Consider the following 20,872-nt stretch of genomic DNA (forward strand, 5'->3'; position numbering starts at 1 on the left):
TGTTGTAAGGGGAGACGTCCAGGCCCCCTACTGATGACTTTTTTAAAAACGGTAGCGTCTTCCTCTGTAAAAGCATAGCTGTGGGTTCTAATAGCCAAGTTAGGAGCTGAATCCCCATGGAAGCTAGCCTTGTTTAACTTGATTTTTTTTTATTTGCTCCTCTCACCATGTAAGGTAACTTTAGAAAACAATGACATTTCAACTGAGAACTTGATAGGAGTATAAAGGGGTTGCTTCCCAGGATGTCTGAGGTTTGAGAGGCCTGGAGTAAACAACCTGGCTCTCCACTAGGGTATAGAAAATGCTTCAGAATGTATATTAGAAAACAAAATGAAACAAAAACCAGGGAGCTTTTCAGTCCCCTAGTGTGTTCTGTTTCACATGACTGCTTTTCAAAATGTAATGTGCAAATGAAATAAGTTGGGACCTCTTAAAGTGCAGATTCTAATTTAATAGAGCTGAGGTGGGGCCTGGGACTCTGCATTTCCAACACATTTCTTTTTGGGTGATGAAGATGCTACTGGTCTGTGACCACACAGGAGTGGGGCCCCTGCAACATTCTGCTGCTTCTTGCTAGTGTTGGCTACCACTGTTTGCTTTGAAAGCTCTATTTGTTAAGTATAACAACAATAATAATAAACAAGTTTATTATTTGTAGAGATGCGGTCTCACTATGTTGCCCAGGCTGGAGAGCAGTGGCGTGATCATAGCTCACTGCAGCATCAAACTTGATCCTTCCAAAGCACTGGGATCACAGGCGTGATAGGCTACATAGACTTGCTTAAAGTTACTGTTTAAATGAGCTATTAACATTAGCTAATAGAGCTATTGGCTAGTGGATATTTTATTTTATTTATTTGTTTTATTTTTTTGAGATGGAGTCTCGTTCTGTCACCCAGGCTGGAGTGCAGTGGTGCGATCCTGGCTCACTGTAACTTCTGCCTCCCAGGTTCAAGTGATTATGCTGCCTCAGCTTCCCAAGCAGCTGGAACTGCAGACATGTGCCCCTATCACGCCCAGCTAATTTTTTTGTATTATTAATGGAGATGGGGTTTCACGATGTTGGCGAGGCTGGTCTTGAATTCCTGATCTCAGGTGATCCGCCCACCTCAGCCTCCCAAAGTGCTGGGATTATAGGCATGAGCCACAACTCCAAGCCAGTTATTTTAAGCTGAGTCAAATATCTTATACATTACTGGGTTCTTGACTGATCGAAATTATACTTTTCAACGTGAACTTAGAAAATAGCACTTCTGGAATTAAGTAGGGATGGGATCTGTTTAGTAAATATTAAATAGTCAACAATGCCCAGCTGGGAAGAGAGTATTAGGTATAGATTATGCCATGTCATTCATGTGGAGAAATCCATCCATCAATTAAAAATATGATACTATAGCTATTTTGTAACATAGTACATTAAAAATTAGTTTCAAAGTCCTATCTTTGATCCTTATCACAATACTGAGGTAATTCATACAGTGTTATCATTTTATTTTAAATGATGTTTAAGTTAGATTCACCACAAAATAATGCATGCTTACATAGAAATGATAAGAACATTGAAAAAAATACTAACATTTGGGAACTTTTCTCCATTTTTACTCAATAAATTAAAAAAATAGGCTTTACGTAATGTTGATCTTCACTGATAATGTTGCATCCTTCTTTTGCCACTTATCATGATAGCTATTACCATTTTCATGATGTTTGGGGAGTGCTTATTCTTTTGTTTCTCCAAGTAGTTGACAGATTTTCTCCACACCATTTATTGAATACTCCTTCCAGTCTTACTGAACTGTGATGTTGCGTACGTGTGCGCGCGCGCGCGTGCACGCGCCACTATATTCTTGGTTTATCTATACTGTTCCATTAGATCTGCCTCTCTGTTGATCACTGTGTCTGTACCACCCATCTTAATATAGCTTTACAAAACATTTTAATATCTAGTCTTCCTATTTCTTGTTGTTCAAAATGTTCTTGGCTATTTTTACCCACTTATGTTTCCCTAAGAATTTTTAAATCCCTTTATCATATTCTCTAAACAATCCCCCATGGAATTGGCCTAAATTATATTAAGACTATTGCTTAATCTAAAATGATGATATATATTAACGTGAGCTTTTCCACGCTAAAAGAGGGCAAGCCTATCCATTCATCTGAGTCTTGACTATTTCTCAGGACAAAGGCATTGACTCTGTCATGTAGATTCCACCCACAGCTACCTTGTTAAAATTGTTTCTTACTAACATTAAGCTTGTGGTGTCTCCTGCTATCTGTCCCCTATTGTGTTTGCTAACTGGTTTTTGCTGGTATTGAGGGAAACTGTGTGTGAGAGACTGTGTGTGTGGTGTGTGTGTTTTCCTCATCTCGTTCGCTGAAACCTCTTGTGAGTTTAATTAAGTTTTATTATCTTGGTTTACCAGCTAATAATCACACCATCTATGAATAATGATAATTTTATGTCCTCCTATTCCAGTTGCAATAGCTCTTATTTTGGTTTTATGTTTTATTGCATTGGGTAGAGCTTTCTGGGCAGTGTTGCCAACTAATGTTAATAGCTGAACTTTTTGTCTAAATTCCAACCTCAAACACTAGACCTCCAGCAAATTTCTCTTACGTATAATGTTAGTTGTAGATTTGAAATAGGTATTTTAAAATCTGAAAAGGAAAAATATTTCTATTCTATAGTTTATCTTAATGACTCTTCTAAAGTGAGTGATTTTATCAAGTGCCTTTTTGGTATCTACTCATATGATCATACTTTTTTTCTATTTGGATTTATTTATGTGATATTTTCCTAGATTTTCTATTACTAAATCTATCTTGTGTACCTGCAGTAAATGATCCACTTATGGAGCACCAATTTAATAGTATGTTAGAGGAATAGTTTGTAGCAATTTGAGATGCTTTTCCTTTTTCTGTCTGATGTAATTGTTTCTATGACATGGGAATTATCAGTTCCTGGAAGATTGAAAGAACTCATTGGAAAAGCCATCTGGCTCTAGTGTTGTTTATTCTAATTTTCTTTTTATGGAATGCTTAATTAATTTGTTGTCATTCTTTTTTGTTTAATAACAAAGGCTTTTCAGATGCTGAAAACAGGTTTGGTCCTATCCCATAAGCATTAAACATCATTGTTCTCACAGTAATAGTTTCTAAAGAGTAGGAAATTGTGGTTTTGATTTTCTATTTGATATGAGAATTACTTGTAAGGCATCATATAAGGTAAGTTCTTATTTTCCCCAGTTGGAGGTTTTCATTTGTGCAGAATTTTGATGTAGCAATTTCTGGTTCTGTCCCATTATATATACAGAATATAGCCTATACCTTTATTCAGATAATTTATTGATTTTTATGTGTGTCCTTTGTCATTTTTATCCTCTATACCTGATATGATTTTTAAAATATTAAAATATTGCTTCCTTCTCTGTCATATTTTCTGGGAATAGCTTTTCTAATTGGTTGTCTTATTTTTTATTCTGTTTTCAGACATTTCAAATTTACATATAGACAAATCTGTCATTTTCCTTTTGTCTTTTGTAAATTGTTCTATTATTAAGCTTAAACAATTCTTTTCCACTCAAGATTATCTTTTTCTTTGATTTCAAACCTACAGGATATTGCAAGAATGATACAATAACCATCCACAAATCCTTCCCATAGATTTGCCAGTCGTAAGCATTTTGCCATGTTTGGCTTCTCTCTCTTTCTCTTGTCTCTCAAATGGTTATTAAACCATTTGAGGGTTACTTGTAGTGACCATGACTCTTCAAAACCTTTAGTTTTTATCTCCTATGGAAAGGTCAGTCTGTTACATAGTCACAAAACAATCACCACACTAAGGAAATTTCAAAGTGACATAATGCTGGTATCTAATATATAGGTCATATTCAAATTTCCCCAACTCTCCCAATTAATTGTCCTTTAAAGCTTTTTAAAATTCAATCCAGGATCCAATCAAGGATCACACATTGTATTTGGTTGGCAAGGGCATACTAAAATTTTTCAATAAATAAATTAATTCTGAACTACTGGAATATAGTATGGTTTTCATATGTAGCAAGGTCTTAAATTTGATGATTTCTTCTGGTAATTATTGAATTTTTCAAACACTAAGTGATATAATTTTATTTTTCATTAATTTATGTTACTCGTATTTTTATACATACAATTATCTATTTCTCTCTGTCATACACACATACACACACACACACACACACACACACACCCCTACCTATTCCATTTTTATTTAACTCGTACTCTAGTACCCATAGTTTAATCATTGTAACTTCATAATATAACTTATTACCCAGTAGTGGTTTTACAGCATCATTCCTTTGTTGTTGTTTTTTTTAAGTTCTTAACTATATTTCCCATTTTGAACAAAACAAATCTTACTGGAATTGTCAAATTATGGTCATCCACATATTTAGGGCTCACAAATATCACCTAACTGGTTCATGTTTTATACAATTTGCTTTTTCTCAAAGAAAACAATACATCAGTTTGGCAAGAATTGACATTTTTACAATATATGATGCTTTCCTCCAGGACTTCAGCATTTCTGTCCATTTATTCATCTTCAGTTCAGCACAATTATTTAACACCCACTCTACCAGGCTGTGAGCTAGGGGCTGGAGATGGTCTTTTAAATCATTCAGTAGAGTTTTATTTTCCTTCCAGTGTCAGTCCTGTACATTTCTTATTTGTGTTTTCCTTAGCTATTTTTAAAGGACTCTATTCTAAAAGACTCTTTCATTACATCTTCTAGCTTGTTTTCCATGGTGTACAGTGTATTTATCTCTATCTTCTACAAAACTACTTTACTGAATTCTTTTATTAATTTTAAAAGTCTTTCAGTTGATTTGCTTCGATATATTAGCTCTAGTCATATTATCTGCAAATGATGATGAATTGCTTTCCTTTCTAAAATGTACGTCTCTTCTGTTTTGTGTCTTGTTGCATTGGTCACAATTATTCCATTTTAGATGCAAGTTCTAGAGGTAAAGTGACTTTCTCAGCATTGCAGACAGAGCAGCGAGTGTAAAACCTTCACCTTGCTTTAGCAAAGGTCACCAAATCAAGGTTATCTACCCAAATATTGCCTGACTGGCCCCATATTGATCCAGCTGCTTTTTCCCAAAGGAAGGTTGACATTTGCAGTGCTTACAGTTCTCTCTTAAAAGGACCTACTCTGTTAGGCGTGGTAGGTAATAATAAATGATCCAGATAAAAATTAAGAGGGAAAGTATAATTGACTATATTGTGGCTTTAGGTTGCCATTTTAAATGAAGTGTTCAGGACAGACTTCCCTGGCAGAGGTGAAAAAGTAAGCCTTCCTTGGGTTGCATATCTGCAAGGGAAGACCATTCAAGGAAGGGGATAGCAAGAGCAAGGGCCTTGAAATGGGAACATGTGTGGGGTGTTCAAGGAATAGCAAAGAGGCCAGTGTAACTGGAAAAGAATTAGAAGAGTAAGATCAGAGAGTTCTTAAGAGTGAGACTTGCAGACATTGTAAAGATGTTACATTTTACTCTAAGTAAGGTGGGAACCATAATGGGACTTTGAGCAGAGGGGTGTCTTGAGCTGAGTCATGTTTTTAAAGGGTCATTCTAGCCGCTGTTTTGAGAATAAATATTGAGGGGCAAAAGTGAAAGCAGGGAGACCAGTTGGGAGGCTGTTACAGTAATCCAATCAAGAGATGATAGAAGCTTAGTCCAGGGTTGTAACTATGAAGATGTTGAGAAGCGGTCATATTCTAAATATACGGTATGTTGAAACTGGAGCCGTGGGAATTGCTTATGGACTGAATCTATGGTATTTTGAAAGACAGAAGAGCCATGATTGAGGGAGAACTTACTTGGATTCTTCAACTGGATTTTCACGATTCCTTTACATAACATATTTTTCTTCCTCTAAATTTCTACACAAAATTCACCTTCATTAAATATATCAAATGCAATTCAATCATAGGAGAAGGGCCCAAATAAAAAACAAAGCTACTCTTTGGTGTCTAATTCAGTAACATTGTAATAATAATGCATGCAGCAATTGTGAAGGTCCCAGCCAACTTTAATAGAGCACTTTCTAGAATGCACTTCCTAGACATGTGATTTCAGTCTTTGCACTGCCCTGTAGGCTCCTCCCTTCCCAGAATCCTTCCCTAGCAGAGTTCTTGGTGCCTTCACTTCATTGGATTGTGGTGAACAATTAATAATCTATTTCTCCACTCTGAGCTCTAAGCACCCAGTACCCAGTGGTCGGGTTACATTTAAATTTGAACCTGCTACCTTTATTTATTGAGCTATCATCACTCAATAAATGTCTGATGAATAAATGTATGAAAGATAGACAGATAGGGCAATAGGTCGCCAAACTAGTCAGAGGCAAAGCAGAGATGCATGTGCACTAACTCTGACACTAATCTGCCAAATGTACACCTCCTCCCATTTTCTTGTCTCCTCTGAGAGCTATTTTGACTAGGCAAATAGTGAGTAAAAACGGGAATTCCCAGAGACTTGGAAGAAAGGTTGGCTAACTAAGACATATCATTGTAAATTTCAGCTCCATGGTTCTGAGTGACCTTTAAGCAGGGAATGTAATTGCAAAGCTAGATTCTTTTGGGGATTACAAAGCTCACACTTGTTTCTTAGCCCATCTTGTCCAATAAAACCAATGGTTTGTCATAGCATTTTGTATTAAAATTTGTGCATACTTAAATACCAAAGCATAGACTTTTGAAGTGTGAAAGAACATTCAAGATTATTCGGTCTGTTTCTCTCAACAGCTTTATTGAGGTATAATTTACATACCATAAATTTACCTATTTTAAGTGTACAGTTCTTTAGTAAATGTATAGGGTCATACAACTATCACTACAATCCCATTTTAGAATATTTTCATCATGCCATAAAATCCCCTATGCCCATGTGCAATTGATTCCTATTTCTACTTCCAGTCCCAGGCAATTACTAATCTGATTTCTGTCTCTGTGACCTTGCCTTTTTTCCATACTTAATAAATATGAATAGAATCATATGATATGTAGTCTTCTGCATCTTATTTCTCTCATTTAGCATAATGTTTTGGAACTTCATGCTGCAGATTGTAGTAGTAGTTTATTTCTTTTGTTACTGAATAATATTCTATTGCATAGATATACCACATATTGTTTACCCATTTACCAATTGGTTGATAAACATTTGGTTGGTTTTTATGTTTTGGCTATTATACATAATGCTTCTATGAACAGTTTAATTCAGGTTTTTGTGTGGACATGTCTTCATTTCTTTTGGGTAGATAGGTAGAAAAGGAATAACTAGATGAATGGTAGTTTTATGTTTAACTTTTTAAGGAACTACCAGACTGTATCCCAGAGTGACTATCATTTTACCTTTCCAACAGCAAGGTATGATGGTACCAGTTTTTCCACATTCTTTCAAACACTGGTTGTCTGTCTTTTGTCTGATGTCCATTATAGCAGGGGTGTGTGATAGTTTCTCATTGTTGCTTTAATTTGTATTTCCTTAATGAGTAATGATGTTGACCATCTTATCGTTAGCTTATTAGCCATTTATATTTCATATCTGGTGAAGTGTCTACTCAAATCTTTTGCCATTTTAAAATTGGGTAGTTCATCTTATTATTGAGCTGTAATGTGTCATTATGCATGTTGGGTATAAGTCTTGTATACACATGATTTGGAAATATTTGCTCTCAGCATGTGAAATTGTTTTAATTTGTTTAATAGTATTTTTTGAAGCCCAATTAAAAGATAACATTATTGCCATTTTAATCTTTTTTTCTCACTAATCATGCTTTCAGTGTCGTATCTATATGCTTTATTTCTAATCAAAGATCATAAAGATTTTCTTCTATGTTTTCTACTAGTTTTATAGTTTTAGTTTTTAAATTTAGGAGTATGATCCATTTTCTGTTCTTGAAGGTTTAAATTTAGATTTGTACATGTGAATATTGAATTGACCCGGTACCATTTGCTGAAAAGACTATCACGTTACCATTAAATCATCTTGGCACCTTGTTAGGAGTCAATTGATCGTAACTGTAGGTGTTTATTTCAGGATTCTCAATTCTCCTTCATTGACCGATAGATTTATTCTTCTGCCAGCATGCGACTGTATTGATTTTTAAAATGTATGAAATCTGACACTCTAAGTCCTGCAACTTTTTTCTTGTTTTTGAAAATTGTTTTGTCTAATAGGGGCCCTTGCATTTCCATATACACTTTATAATTAGCTTGTTTTTGCAGTCTCTTGGGATTCTGACAAGGATTGTGCTAAATCTATAGACAGATTTGTAGATAATTGCCATCCTAACAATATTGATTGTTCCAGTCTATGAACATGGAATGTCTTTCTCTTTATTTAGATTTTCTTCAATTTATTTCAGCAATTTTGTTTTACTTTTCTATGTACAAATATTTCATTTGTTATGTTAAATTTATTTCTAAGTATTTTTGATGCTATTGTGAATGGAATTATTTGCTTAATTTCATTTGTAGATTGCTCTTTGCTAATGATAAGAACACAATTGATTTTTATATTGATCTTGTATACTATGACTTTGTGAAAATTGTTTATTGTTCTAGTTGGCATAGTGTGTGTGTGTGAGTTTGTGTATAAAATCCTTTGATTGTATATATATATATATGATAATATCTGCAAATAAAAAGTTTTACTTCTTCCTTTCCAATTGGGGCGCCATTAATTAATTTTTTCTTATTTCACTGGCTAGTATCTCTAGTATAAAGTTAATCAGAAATCCTTGTCTTGATCCTGATTTTGAGAGAAAGCATTCAGTCATTTACCCTTGAGTATGATGTTAGTTTGATATATTGTGTGGATGGCCTTTATCAGGTTCAGAAAGTTCCTTTTTATCCCAATTTTCCTTTCTATAGTACCCTTTATCTTAAATATATATTGTGTTTTATCAAATGATTTTTCCCATCTTTTGAGATGATTATGTGATTTCCATTTTTGTTCTATTAATATGCAATATTGGCATTCATTGATTTTTGAAAATTAAACCAACCTGTATTCCTGGGATAAATCTCACTAAGTTATTTACATAATCTATATGTTACTAGACTCAGTTTGCTAGTATTTGGTTCACCATTTTGGGGTCTATATTCATGAGTGAATGTGCTATCATTTTCTTTTGTTGTATATGTTTCTCTGATTTATGATATCAGGGCCCCATAGAATAAGTTGAAATGCTTTCACTCCTCTGCTGTCTTCTGGAAAAGTTTGTGAAAAATTGGAACTATTTCTCTTTTAAATATCTGATAGACTTAACCAGTGATGCCACATAGGCAGGGCTTTTCTTTGTGGGAAGGATTGTAATTACTAATTTAACTATTTTACTTGTTCTAAGTCTATTGGAATTTTATTCTTTTTCATGAGTTAGTTTTTGTAAGTTATCTATTTCATCTACATTGTCCATGTTCTTTAGCATAATTTTTTTTTACAGTATTCTCTTCAAAGTGTTTTGATTTCTGTAAAGTCAGTAGTGATGTCCCCTCTTTTACTTCTGATTCTGGTAATTTATATCATCTCTCTTTTTCTTCTGGTCAGTATAGATAAAGAGTTGTCAATTGTGTTGATCTTAAAAACAAATAAACAAAAAACTTTGTTTAATTGATTTTTTACTCTTGTTTTTATGGTCTTTATCATATTGATTTCCACTCTGATCTTTATTCTTATTCTTTTATTCTTTATTCTTGTTGGGGATTAGTTTTTCTCCTGTTTTTCTACTCTCTTAAGACAGAAACTTACATTTTTATTTGCGATCTTTCTTCTCTTATAATACAGGTGTTTAAATTTATAAATTTTTCTCCAGCAACTCCTGACATGGTTGATATTGACAATATTGTCTAGTTTAATTATTGCTTTTAGGGGAGAGCATGCGCCAAGCTACTCATTCCACCATTCATCAAGGCCCACCTCATAATTTTTAACTATGAGGAAATTGAGCCATATAGAGATTATTTTTGGTTGAATTGTCTCAGAAGCAGACCTGTGGGCTAAATATTTGAATACAAGTGATTTATTAAGGGAGCATTTTCAGTAGAAACCACTAATAGACAGAAGGAAGCAGGAAAGGGAAGATAAAGAAGCCAAACCAATGTGTGAGCCTATGTAGAGTGAATTGCACCTTGAACCTGTTCTCCCTGAGGCAGAGGAGCAGGATTTTTCCACTTCTACCTAGGGCAGTCACTGGAAAATGCTAGCCTGTCATCAGATATGGGTATGAGTTAGGGGAGACCAAGATTTACAATCTCATGCCCTGTTTACCAGCAAAGAAGTCTTCAATAGTTTTAAGACAGCCCTCTGAAGAAGTCTTGGATGCCCCTATTCACAACAAAGCACATAGAAGATGGGAGATGTCCCTCACTACAATGGGGTTCAGTGTATACAGCTCGGGTGATGGGTGCACCAAAATCTCACAAATCACCACTAAAGAACTTACTCATGTAACCAAACACCACCTGTTCCCCCATAACCTATGGAAATAAGTTTTAACTGTGTAACTATAATAACTAAAAAAAAAAAAAAAAAAAAAAAGATGGGAGATGGACACATAAACCGAGAAACGGATTAAAAGGGACAATAATTGTATACTCTTGCAAGATTAAGTGTCTTGCCCAAGGTCATACGGGTAGCTAGGCATTAGCAGATCCTGGATTACAAACTGACTTTGTGCATGCTAATTTTGTGTTTTAATCAGCTTTATTAAAATCCACTAAAGATGTGTTACATAAATCTTTGCTTTGCTAAACAGATTTTACTTACTGTTGATTAACCATTTCTGATGGCTAGAGGCATCACTATCTGTATCCGAGTCAACTCTAATGCTAGTTTTTACTAGGCGGGACCTTTCCCCATAGCTCTTCTGGTCAGCACAGGGTGCGGAGGTAATCTAGAAAAATATAAAGACAAAGCAGCTTCCTACTATCTTGGGAAATGGCATTAACCTTGTCACATGAGAGACAGCACATGACAGATAACAAAGTTAGCCAAGCCTCAATAAGGAATGCATTTACCCATGTTCCTGTGGCTCCCTGTCATGGCCATGAACAACCAAGACCTACATGTTCCTATAGATCACTTAATCAAGTAACCTTTGAAGGAAGAGGTATATGGAAACCGTGTAATTCTCAGTCAGTGTGCTTGAGGCAAGTTCTTATACGTTTGATTATTCTCAGCAATGTCAACATTAAGGGCTTCTTAGTTAACAAATTTGCTAAATCATTAGACATCCTGGAATAGCTGAAGATATATGGTATTGGGAGCCCTTTGTATATAATATTAAAATTGTGTGTGCAAACCAACCAAGTTGACTGTAAGATGAAAATCTATAAGCAAAAAGATTTCTTCTATTGATTTTCAATATTACATCAGAGGTTGCTCTTGCAGAAGAAAAGTGGTAAAAGAGTCACCAACATTTCATTGATGATCACATTATGATTGTTCAATTAGGGAAACACTTTTTTCCTTTTTCTTCATTTTTAAAATTTTATAAAGTGTTATTATATCTTCCTTGATATAGAAATTTTTTTAAAAAGTATTTACTGGAGTAAAATAAAGGTGATTGCTTAACCTTCTGTGTGGTAGAAAGCAGTATACCCTTGTGGTTAAGAATGAGGGTTCAGGAGTCAAACTACCTGGGTTCAAATCTTAGCTCTAGCAATCAGATAACAGTGTGACCCTGGAAAAGATTTCGAGTCTCTCCGTGGTTTGGTTGTCTTATTTTGTCAAATGATGATAATAGTATCTGCCTCTTAGAACTGTTATAAAGGTCAAATGAGATAATAAATAGAATAAGTTTAGCATATTGCCTAGTAAGTGGTAGGTATGCAATAAATATTTCCTGGAGAGCGGAGGCATCATTGCAGTACACAGCAGTGGGAGCTATGATAGAGGTGTAGATGAAGAGCTGTGAGAACAGAAGAGGGAGAAACCAGCTCTGGTTTGCAAGTCAAGAGAGAAAGTGTGATGTTTGATCTGGATCTGGATTGGATGAGGAGTTCTCAAGATGGAGAAGAAGAAAAAAAGGCATTCGTGGGCAGATGGAACAGCATATAGAAAGATGTTGAGACGTGTGGTGAGAATTGATGTGATGTGCACTTAAACTTTATTTTGTAATTTTTTAAATTCTTTTTTAAAGAAATACTTAGTGAAAAACCATTGTGTGTCTAGTATGGTATTAGAAGCCATGAACTAGATGGCAAGATCTCAGACCTCATGAGGTTGGCAGCCTATTTGGGGGCAAGCAGTAAAGCCAGTAAACAAATAATTAAAGAAGACACATTTCAATTATGATCAAAGCTGTGGAAGAAATAAATCAGGAGATATGGTGTACAATGACTCAGAATACTGGTAATTATGTATTAATGCTTTGGTGAATTTGGAATGACTCAAATCAGTGTCTTCCAAGGGACTGAGAATACTGGAGGGGAATGTCCCTGTTGGCTCTACAGGTATAAATATCAGAATAAACATCGGGGCAAGGGTATAAACATCAGAATTATGATTATACTAGGCTTATGATTTCATAGCTGCACGTTTAACTATCTAGAGAGCTTTTCCAAAAAGTACTGATGCTAGGGTCCCACCCCTAGAGATTCTGATTCAGCTGATCTGTACTAGACCCAAGGAATAAACGTTCTTAAAGTCCTCTGGGTAGTTATAATATGCAGCCACAGTTGAGAACTATTGATCTTGAGCAACCCTCCGCTGAGATTCTGAGATGACTGTTCACTGCCCTCACTTGAAGAAATCAGTGATGGAGAAGCTACTAGGATTGGTGAGAGATTAAACAAAGGTTGAAAAATACCTTGATGAAATAGGTCTCTGATCTTTTTCACAAGTCTCATTTGGTTATTGTCCAAAACTGCCCTGTCAGAGCCACTCTTGGTGGCCACCCAAACCCTGTCACCTCCCCTTTTATGCCATGTGCCCATCTCCCAGCTCCATGTGCCTTGATGTAAATGGTTTCCAGGTGTGACCTGCTGTGGGATGTCGCCATTAAGATGCCAGAGCTGCCTTGTCTGACCCTCCTCACACAGAGTTAGGAGTGCCTTAGAGTTTATGTCTCTCTGACTCAGCCATAACCAATCACTGACCAGCACTGGAGGTTCAAAAGCCTGTGGTTTGAGATGAGACAAACTCTGGGGGTATAATTTGTGCTCCAGAGCTCCCTATGGGATCAGGCTAAGACTGGGACTTTGCCTGATATCATACCCTTGCTTCACTTCCTCCCATTTTCTCTCACTCCTTTACTAGTTTCTTCTGGGACTACTTCCTCAATACATCATTTGCAGTGAAACCTTGGCTCGGGGTCTGTTTCTGGAAGAACTTGAACTCAGACGTGCTTCATTCTGGGAGAAAGTGGACTAAAATATGCATCTTTCTGAAGTTGGGCAAGCTCTACCTGTGAGCTAGAGCATCTACTCTCTCTGTCATCTGACTCCAACCTTCTGAGAGGACACAGCTCCTGGCTAGAGACTTCTCTAGATCTAGAAAGAGGGCCACAGGAACTGTTACTAATGGAAGGATGCTCTGATAGGTCCCTGGGCCCCCTCAGTGGAATCTGGTCCAAGAATCTCAAGCCACCATTTAAACCATTAGCTTAGGGACCAGAGGGAGGAAGAAGGTCCAGCAGCAGGGTTTTCCAGAGCCTGTGGAAAGGTTCTGAGGGTTTTTGCCTTGGATGGACAGCAGGAGATACTGAAAGTGACAGTACAAACTCTCCTTGACCTTACAGAAATCACCTTAGAGTGAATGAAATGAGTTGGGGGCACAGTATAGCTCTTAGATCCTTGCAATAAGAGATCCTTGGGATAAGTAATGGGAAAAAAAGTCATAAATGCCCATCTTCTCATTAGGAGAAAGAGAGAGGGTATCACAAGAGGAGAAAGTGTATGAGTAAATGCTATGCGTTGTGCAGTGAGTGTCTTAAGTTGTTGTTTTCTCATGTTATTGGGATTTTTCCTACTAAAAAAATCCCCTCTCTTTAAAAATGATTCTGAATAGTTTATTGCAACCACTGTTTTTGAGCTAGAGATATGACCCCAAAAGGGAGGTCATTCGCATTTGGATATGATTTTATCATTACCAGCAAGCTGAAAAGAACATGCTCTTAGATAAATGTATTCTCAAGAGAATGAGAATGAAGCTACTACAAGAAATAAAAATAATACTCAGTTTGTTGTTTCTTTCCCCCACCCTTTCCTAAAAAGTGTCAGGAAAGGAAGGTTATACAACTTGTGGGCACTGTTTCTTCTACCCCTCTTCAATCAGAGTTCTGTGGTCTTTGAAAGAGGCTGGATCCATTGGCAAACAGATTTATCTAACAAAATGATTTAAGTTTTTCTGGCTGCATTGCAGGTTTGCTTTTGAATGGACAGGCTGTGAATGCATGGGCCCGAAGGAGTTGCTGGGTATATTTTGGCACAATAATCACAATCGTATGTGAACCATATGTTGACTGCACAGTTTAAACCAAAAAAATACCCTTTGCTATTCTTTGTAATTTCATATGGAGTTGGTTGGGGTAGAGCTAAGCAGTTTGGGATGCCAAGTTAGAAAAAAATGCTTGGAAGGCCTTTATACATTTTATTGGTTTGTAGGAAGAGAAGAAAATAGCAAAAAAAAAAAAAAAAAAAAAAAGAAGAAGAAGAAAAAAAGAAGAAAAAAAAAGAAAGGATACTCAACTATGAATGAAAAGTCTGGGTTTCTACTTTTGCTGCAGTTTGACCTCATGAATCACTTGACCTCTCAGCCTCAGCTCCTCATGTGTAATCTGGCTGTTGACCTTGGTTGAATTGACAAGTGGATCTTCAGTAATCAGATTGGTGGGGAGAAAGAGCTGATGGGGAGATACAGGCTGACCCTCACAGAGATATTATGGCTCTGTCTAATAGATCTTGGCAGCATTTGAATTTTCAGAGCCCAGTAAGAACCCGTCTTCTTGCTCGGCCACAACTATGGAATCTTCTGCTAGTCGTGGACAGTAAATGAGGCCAGCCATGTGGCCCCTCTTGATCCATCCCATCACAGGAGGGCCAGAGGCAATAGGAAGTGATTCTTGGAGGGCGATTCAGTCCCAGGGAAGCTCCCAAGGCTTCGGGGGGTCTCAATTTAGAGGAGAAGGTTAACAGAAGGATTTAAGGTAGAATGGGAAGTCTATCTGAGAAACCAAGATAAAGGCCTTGTTATTGTAGATATGATCAATCCAAATGGTGAGTAGGGATAGGCTGGCCCTCAGAGGAAAGCAGGGACTCCCAACTCTTTCCAACTCCTGGTCCTGGGGATGAGGCTGTTGGTTCCTTCTAATCTGCCCAAGAGGCTATGAGGGCTGCGTTGGTTGCCTGCTCCCAAATCCAATGCAGTGTTCTTAGGTGCTGTTGTTAGCTTCATCAGGAGAGCCCAAGAGGTTGTCTGCTTCATGAAGCTCTCTTGTGTTTGCCCTTTCCCTCACAGATCAGAGTCCCACGAGTAATGGACTCTCAACTGGTCGAGCTACTATTAGCATTCAAGCCAGATTCTAAGATTTACCTCAATATATTGTCATTTATAAAGCATTGCAGGTCCTGAAAACTCTGTTACAAACACCCCTCCACTTCTGCCCTGCAACCTCTAGGTTTGGGTATTAGGTCCTTGTGCTATTTTTCAGTGACTGCTTTGAGCTTAGCTGTCCTGATAAACATAGGAATTGTACAATTGAGAAGGACCCCAGAGTTGAGGAGGAAGTGATTGCTGAAATCATAATTTAATTTAAACATTTATTGACTTCAACAGGCATTATGGCATAGATGGTACATATCCACACACACTTTGGGTGGTTAAAACATTCTCAGATGTTACACACCCTTATTTAGAAGTCTAAACACTCAGGTTAACCACATTCATCCATTCATCTAAATGTTATATTCACTCATTTGGAGTTAGACGCCCAGGTAATACAGATCCTCACTTGGAAATGGTACACCCTCAGATGTACTGTGCATGCCTTGAGAGATTGTCCACATCCACTCCACTCACATGTCACTCACATGCACTCTGAATTGTCAGGTTCTTACTCAGATGTGTATGTACAACAGGCATGGTAATTGAGCTATTTTGCCTGCACTCATCTAAGTGTGGCATATACTCATATGCCCAACCCTTCCTTTTCACATGCCTGAAAATTTCCATACTCAAGAAAATTCAAGAGAAACCTTGCCATATTGAGTGTGTCACATTTTCTTAGGGCAGTCCTCCATAGCCTTTTTTTCCTTAATGAAATAGTCCTGTGTCTCTGTCGTCTCCCAAGTTGTACTCCTTAGTCAAGTGTCTTTAGATGGATGGTCTGATTGAAGGATGGTAGCCTGCAACACGTTTCATTTTTCGTAAACCACGTGCTGGTTCACTATGCCCTGTTTAAATGATTGGTTTGGGGCCCCCTACTGCAACCACCTCATTAATTCACAGAAGTCTCCAGTGGGTACTCATGGGCAATCGATCTTTTGTTTTAGATCATGAGTCCCAGAGATCCATGCAATAAAGCTCTTCTAAAAGAAGAGCATTTATTCCAGAGAGATGTAAACTGTGGGGCATTCAAAGAGATTGAACAATGTTATCCAACTTACTAACCTTAAAATAACTTTTACAAAGAGAGTCTAACACTGGGTGTCAGTTGATATTCAATAAAGGATCAGTCATCTCTATTCACACACTAGCATCTTCGTACATCCTCCTAAGTTGAAGGGAACAATATGCGATCACTAGACAGGAACTCAAGGCAATCGCTGTTTATCTGATTAGGGTTTCTGCATCCAGGCAGATTTGGTTTCATGTTTGCTTCCAGTTTTAATTCAATCCAATTTAATTCATTTGAACAAGCATTCATTGATCACTTGTTGGGTGGCAGGCATCCTGCTGGGCAGTGTGGGGCAGGGGTGGAGAATGATGCAGTGATAAGTAAGCCACAATGCCTACTTCGTAAAAGGTCACAGTCTAGCCAGTGCAAGAGTAGTCCCATCTCATGATATTGGAAAACAAAGCAGATGGAGATTAGGTGAGCTGTAGGGGAACTAAAGAGGGAGGTGATTGATCCAGACTGGACATATCTGGACAGGCTTCATAGAGGAAGTGAAAGACATGCTCAGCCTTTGGAGGAAACCAGAGGTGGCCAGGATGCAGGGCATTGCAGGTAGAGGAAGCATAAGTCAGTAATGCATGAGGTGAGATCCAAAATACATCTGTGCAATAGCATGGGATCTGGAGTAGCTAGAAGATGGGAACACCATGAGAACACCTACATGGAAGACAGAAGACAGGCACAGAGGGCTTCAAATGCCAAGATGAGGAGTTTAGATTGTATAATTTGTACAATGGAAGGCCTATGAAAGTGTTTGAAGAGCTATATGATTAGGAAGCCATATGATTAGGATGACTGATTAATAAATCAAGTGCATTAGAGGCAAAGAGACTAGTTGAATCTGGGTAAGAAGTGGGAAAGTGCCCAACTAAGGCATTATCAGTGGAAGGAGAAAACAGAAGTGGGGCAGATGCAAACATACAGAAGCCAAATCAACAGACTTCCGTAAGACTGTTGATTAAGATAAGGAGTGAGAATTAACGAGTTAAGAACTGAGGATGAGCCCTAGATTCAGGTTCTGGCCACTTGTCAGATGGTGCTACCATTTACTAAGAAAAGACATGTAAAAGGAGGAGCAGACAGGTTTCTAGGGGTTAGGGCTGAGTTGAGTTTTAGATGTGTCTAGTGTGAGCTGGCTTTGAGACAGCTAAGTGGAGGTAAAGTTCTACAACGTGGTAGGTTTGAAAATCTGATGCTCAGGACAAAAGTTTTGTTGTAGAAGGAAGTAGTGTTTCCATACAAGAGAAGTTGGGTTGACACCGTTAGAGCTAACAAGCTCATTCTTCCAGAGAGTTGCTCATCCATCTGTGTCCCCTCTTTCCGGTCCAGTGTTTATCAGCTGGTTGTCAAGGAGGAGCGACCACAGAAGTCACGGAGGGCAGCTGACATTATTGAGTGCTTTTCGGTGCCTGTGAGCTATCGGAATGCCTCCAGCCTCGATTCTCTACACTACTTTGCTGCTGAGTTGAAGCCTGCCAACCTGCCTGTCACCCAGCCATTTACAGTGGGTGACAATAAGACATACAATGGCTACTGGAACCCTCCTCTCTCTCCCCTGAAAAGCTACAGCATCTACTTCCAGGCACTCAGCAAAGCCAATGGAGTAAGTATGGCCACATGGAGGCCATTCCTTATCTTGTTTGCATTTTCTCATTCTCGTATGATAAGTCAGCAGGGCCCTAAACAGAGACTGAAAAACTAAGGTCCCTAGGCCAAATCCAACCTCATGCCTTTAATTTAAAAAAAAAAAAAATATAGCTATGCCTGTTCATTTACATACTGTCTATGGCTGTTTTGATGCTTAACAGTAAAGTTGGTTGTAACACAGGTTATATGCCCCACAAAGCCTAGGATATTTATTATATGGCTTTTTACAAAAAACCTTTGCACACTCCTATATTAGAGTATAGAGATAGTGCTTTACTTGAGGATATAACATGACCTCTCTGAGCCTTAATTTCTTCATATATAATAATAATATCTGTCAATTTGTTATCTAGGAATGCACTAAGCATGGTTTAATTGATCAGTGATTAATACCCCCTTTGTCATTGCCATTGGTCACATTAGAAAATAGTGTTTCTCCAAAGACAAGGTAATCATTTTTGTGTCAAATATTTCTTTGGTCAAGGATTGGCACCAGTCATAATATCAGAAAATCACAGGGCTGGAAAGGATATCAAAGGTCATTCAACAATCCCAAACACACACAAAACAATGGTTCTATCCATACTGTAACACCAGTTAACTGGCATTAGTGCTTATTCTTGAATACCTCAAATGACAGAGAACTCATTTATCTCTGAGGTAGCTTTAGTGTTTTCTGGAGTAGGGAGTGGGCTGTGTCTCTAAGGAGGCTTTTTAGTGTACTTACTGAAATATTTCCTATTGAAGTTTCTACCCATTGTTCTTGATTCACGCTCTTAGCATCCTACAAAACCAGTGCAACCACCTTCTTGGTTTATAGTCTTTCAGTTACATAAGATCTTTTCTAATACCCTTTTCTTCTCTATACAAACGTGCCCATATGATTGTCTTTTCTGCAAGCTAAATATATTTAGCCTCTTTTATTATACAAGCTTGTATTTTCCATCCAGGTGGTCATATTTCTTTTCTTTTCTTTTCTTTTTTTTTTTTTTTTTTTGAGACAGAGTCTCACTCTGTCGCCTAGGCTGGCAGGCTGGAGTGCAGTGGCGCGATCTTGGCTCACTGCAAGCTCCACCTCCTGGGTTCACACCATTCTCCTGCCTCAGCCTCCCGAGTAGCTGGTACTATAGGTGCCCACCACCACACCCGGCTAATTTTTTTATATTTTTGGTAAGACAGGGTTTTACCGTGTTAGCCAGGATGGTCTTGATCTCCTGACCTCATGTTCTGCCCACCTCAGCCTCCCAAAGTGTTGGGATTACAGGCGTGAGCCACCACACCTGGCCTCAATGTGGTCATATTTCTTTTAACAAACATCTAACGAACACTGACAAATGCTAAACCCTATAGTTCATATTAGGGTTATGTGGTATGTGCCCTCTAAGAGCTTATAGAAATGTAAGGGAGTCTGTCATGTGCCTCGTTATGCATTGTATAACATGGAGAACTGAGAACCTTGCTGGAGAAGGGAAGCCTGAGACAGAAGCAAGATTTGGTGAAGTGTGTGGGAACAGCCTGTGCAGGCTCTGGGTGGCCAAGATGGAGAGTTTAATCTGTCAATGGCAGTCAGTGCTTGGTGAGAAACCTGGATTGAGGAACTAATTAACATTTAGAATGTCCACACACCCATTTAAATTCCACTGTGGTATTTCAGTTCTGCATTTATTACTGGTTCAAGCAACACTCCTCACAGAGAGCATAAGACTACAAAGAGAAGCTGCCAGACTGCCTTCCACCTGTCCATCTGGTCTTCCCACTGCATGAAGCACTCTGATGTATTGAGCGGGAAGACATAAAAATTGGCAGAAGCATCTGGGGCTCCTCTTGTTCTCGGTTCTCAGCATCCCATGCTGGCCGGTGTATCAGTTCAGCACAACCCTCTAAGAAGGTGTGGCCTTCCCTGCTCTTGTCACATATCAAAAGGTGCGGTTGAGTTTCCATGATGAGAAGGGAAAGAAGTAGTTTTACTTTATTCTTCCCACTAAGATACTCAAAAAAACTAAAAATAGAGCATGCCTATAGAACCCAGGAAACTAGCAAATGCATATCAGAAGGAATGTCCCCACCATAAGAGTGGTTGGCCCTGCGCCAACCACAGAGGTTTTGTTACAGGAAAGGGGTCCTGATCCAGACTCCAAGAGAGGGTTCTTGGATCTTGTGTGAGAAAGAATTCAGGGCAAGTCCATACAGTAAAGTGAAAGCAAGTTTATTAAGAAAGTAAAGGAGCAAAAGAATGGCTATTTCATAGAGCATCCCTGAGGGCTGCTCATTGTCCATTTTTATGGCTATTCCTTGGTATGCTAAACAAGGGGTGGATTATTCATACCTCCCCTTTTTAGACCATATAGGGTAACTTCCTGACATTGCCATGGCATTTGTTAACTGTCCTGATGGTGGTGGGAGTGTAGCAGTGAGGTCTACCAGACGTCACTCTCATGGCCATCTTAGTTTTGGTGGGTTCTTTACTGCAAACTGTTTTTATCAGCTGTTTTTGTCTATAGTTTTGGCAAGCTTCTTTACTGCAAGCTGTTTTTATCAGCAAGGTCTTTATGGCCTGTATCTT

At 38.0% G+C, this 20,872-nt stretch overlaps 1 protein-coding gene across 17 annotated transcripts in view; it reads left to right on the forward strand.

The window, feature by feature from the left end:
• Positions 1-20,872, forward strand: part of LOC105496374 (protein tyrosine phosphatase receptor type T) — a 1,121,698-nt gene that overhangs the window by 863,000 nt on the left and 237,826 nt on the right. For all 17 annotated transcript variants that reach the window (XR_011613330.1, XM_071079282.1, XM_071079290.1 and 14 more), the window contains exon 12: positions 17,992-18,265. Coding sequence is in view for 16 of the 17 variants with exons in the window: in XM_071079282.1 (XP_070935383.1) it covers positions 17,992-18,265 (274 nt within the window). In the remaining variant the exon portion in view is untranslated. The remainder of the gene's footprint in view (positions 1-17,991; positions 18,266-20,872) is intronic.

Source organism: Macaca nemestrina, chromosome 15 (assembly GCF_043159975.1).
Source record: "Macaca nemestrina isolate mMacNem1 chromosome 15, mMacNem.hap1, whole genome shotgun sequence".
NCBI lineage: Eukaryota > Metazoa > Chordata > Mammalia > Primates > Cercopithecidae > Macaca > Macaca nemestrina.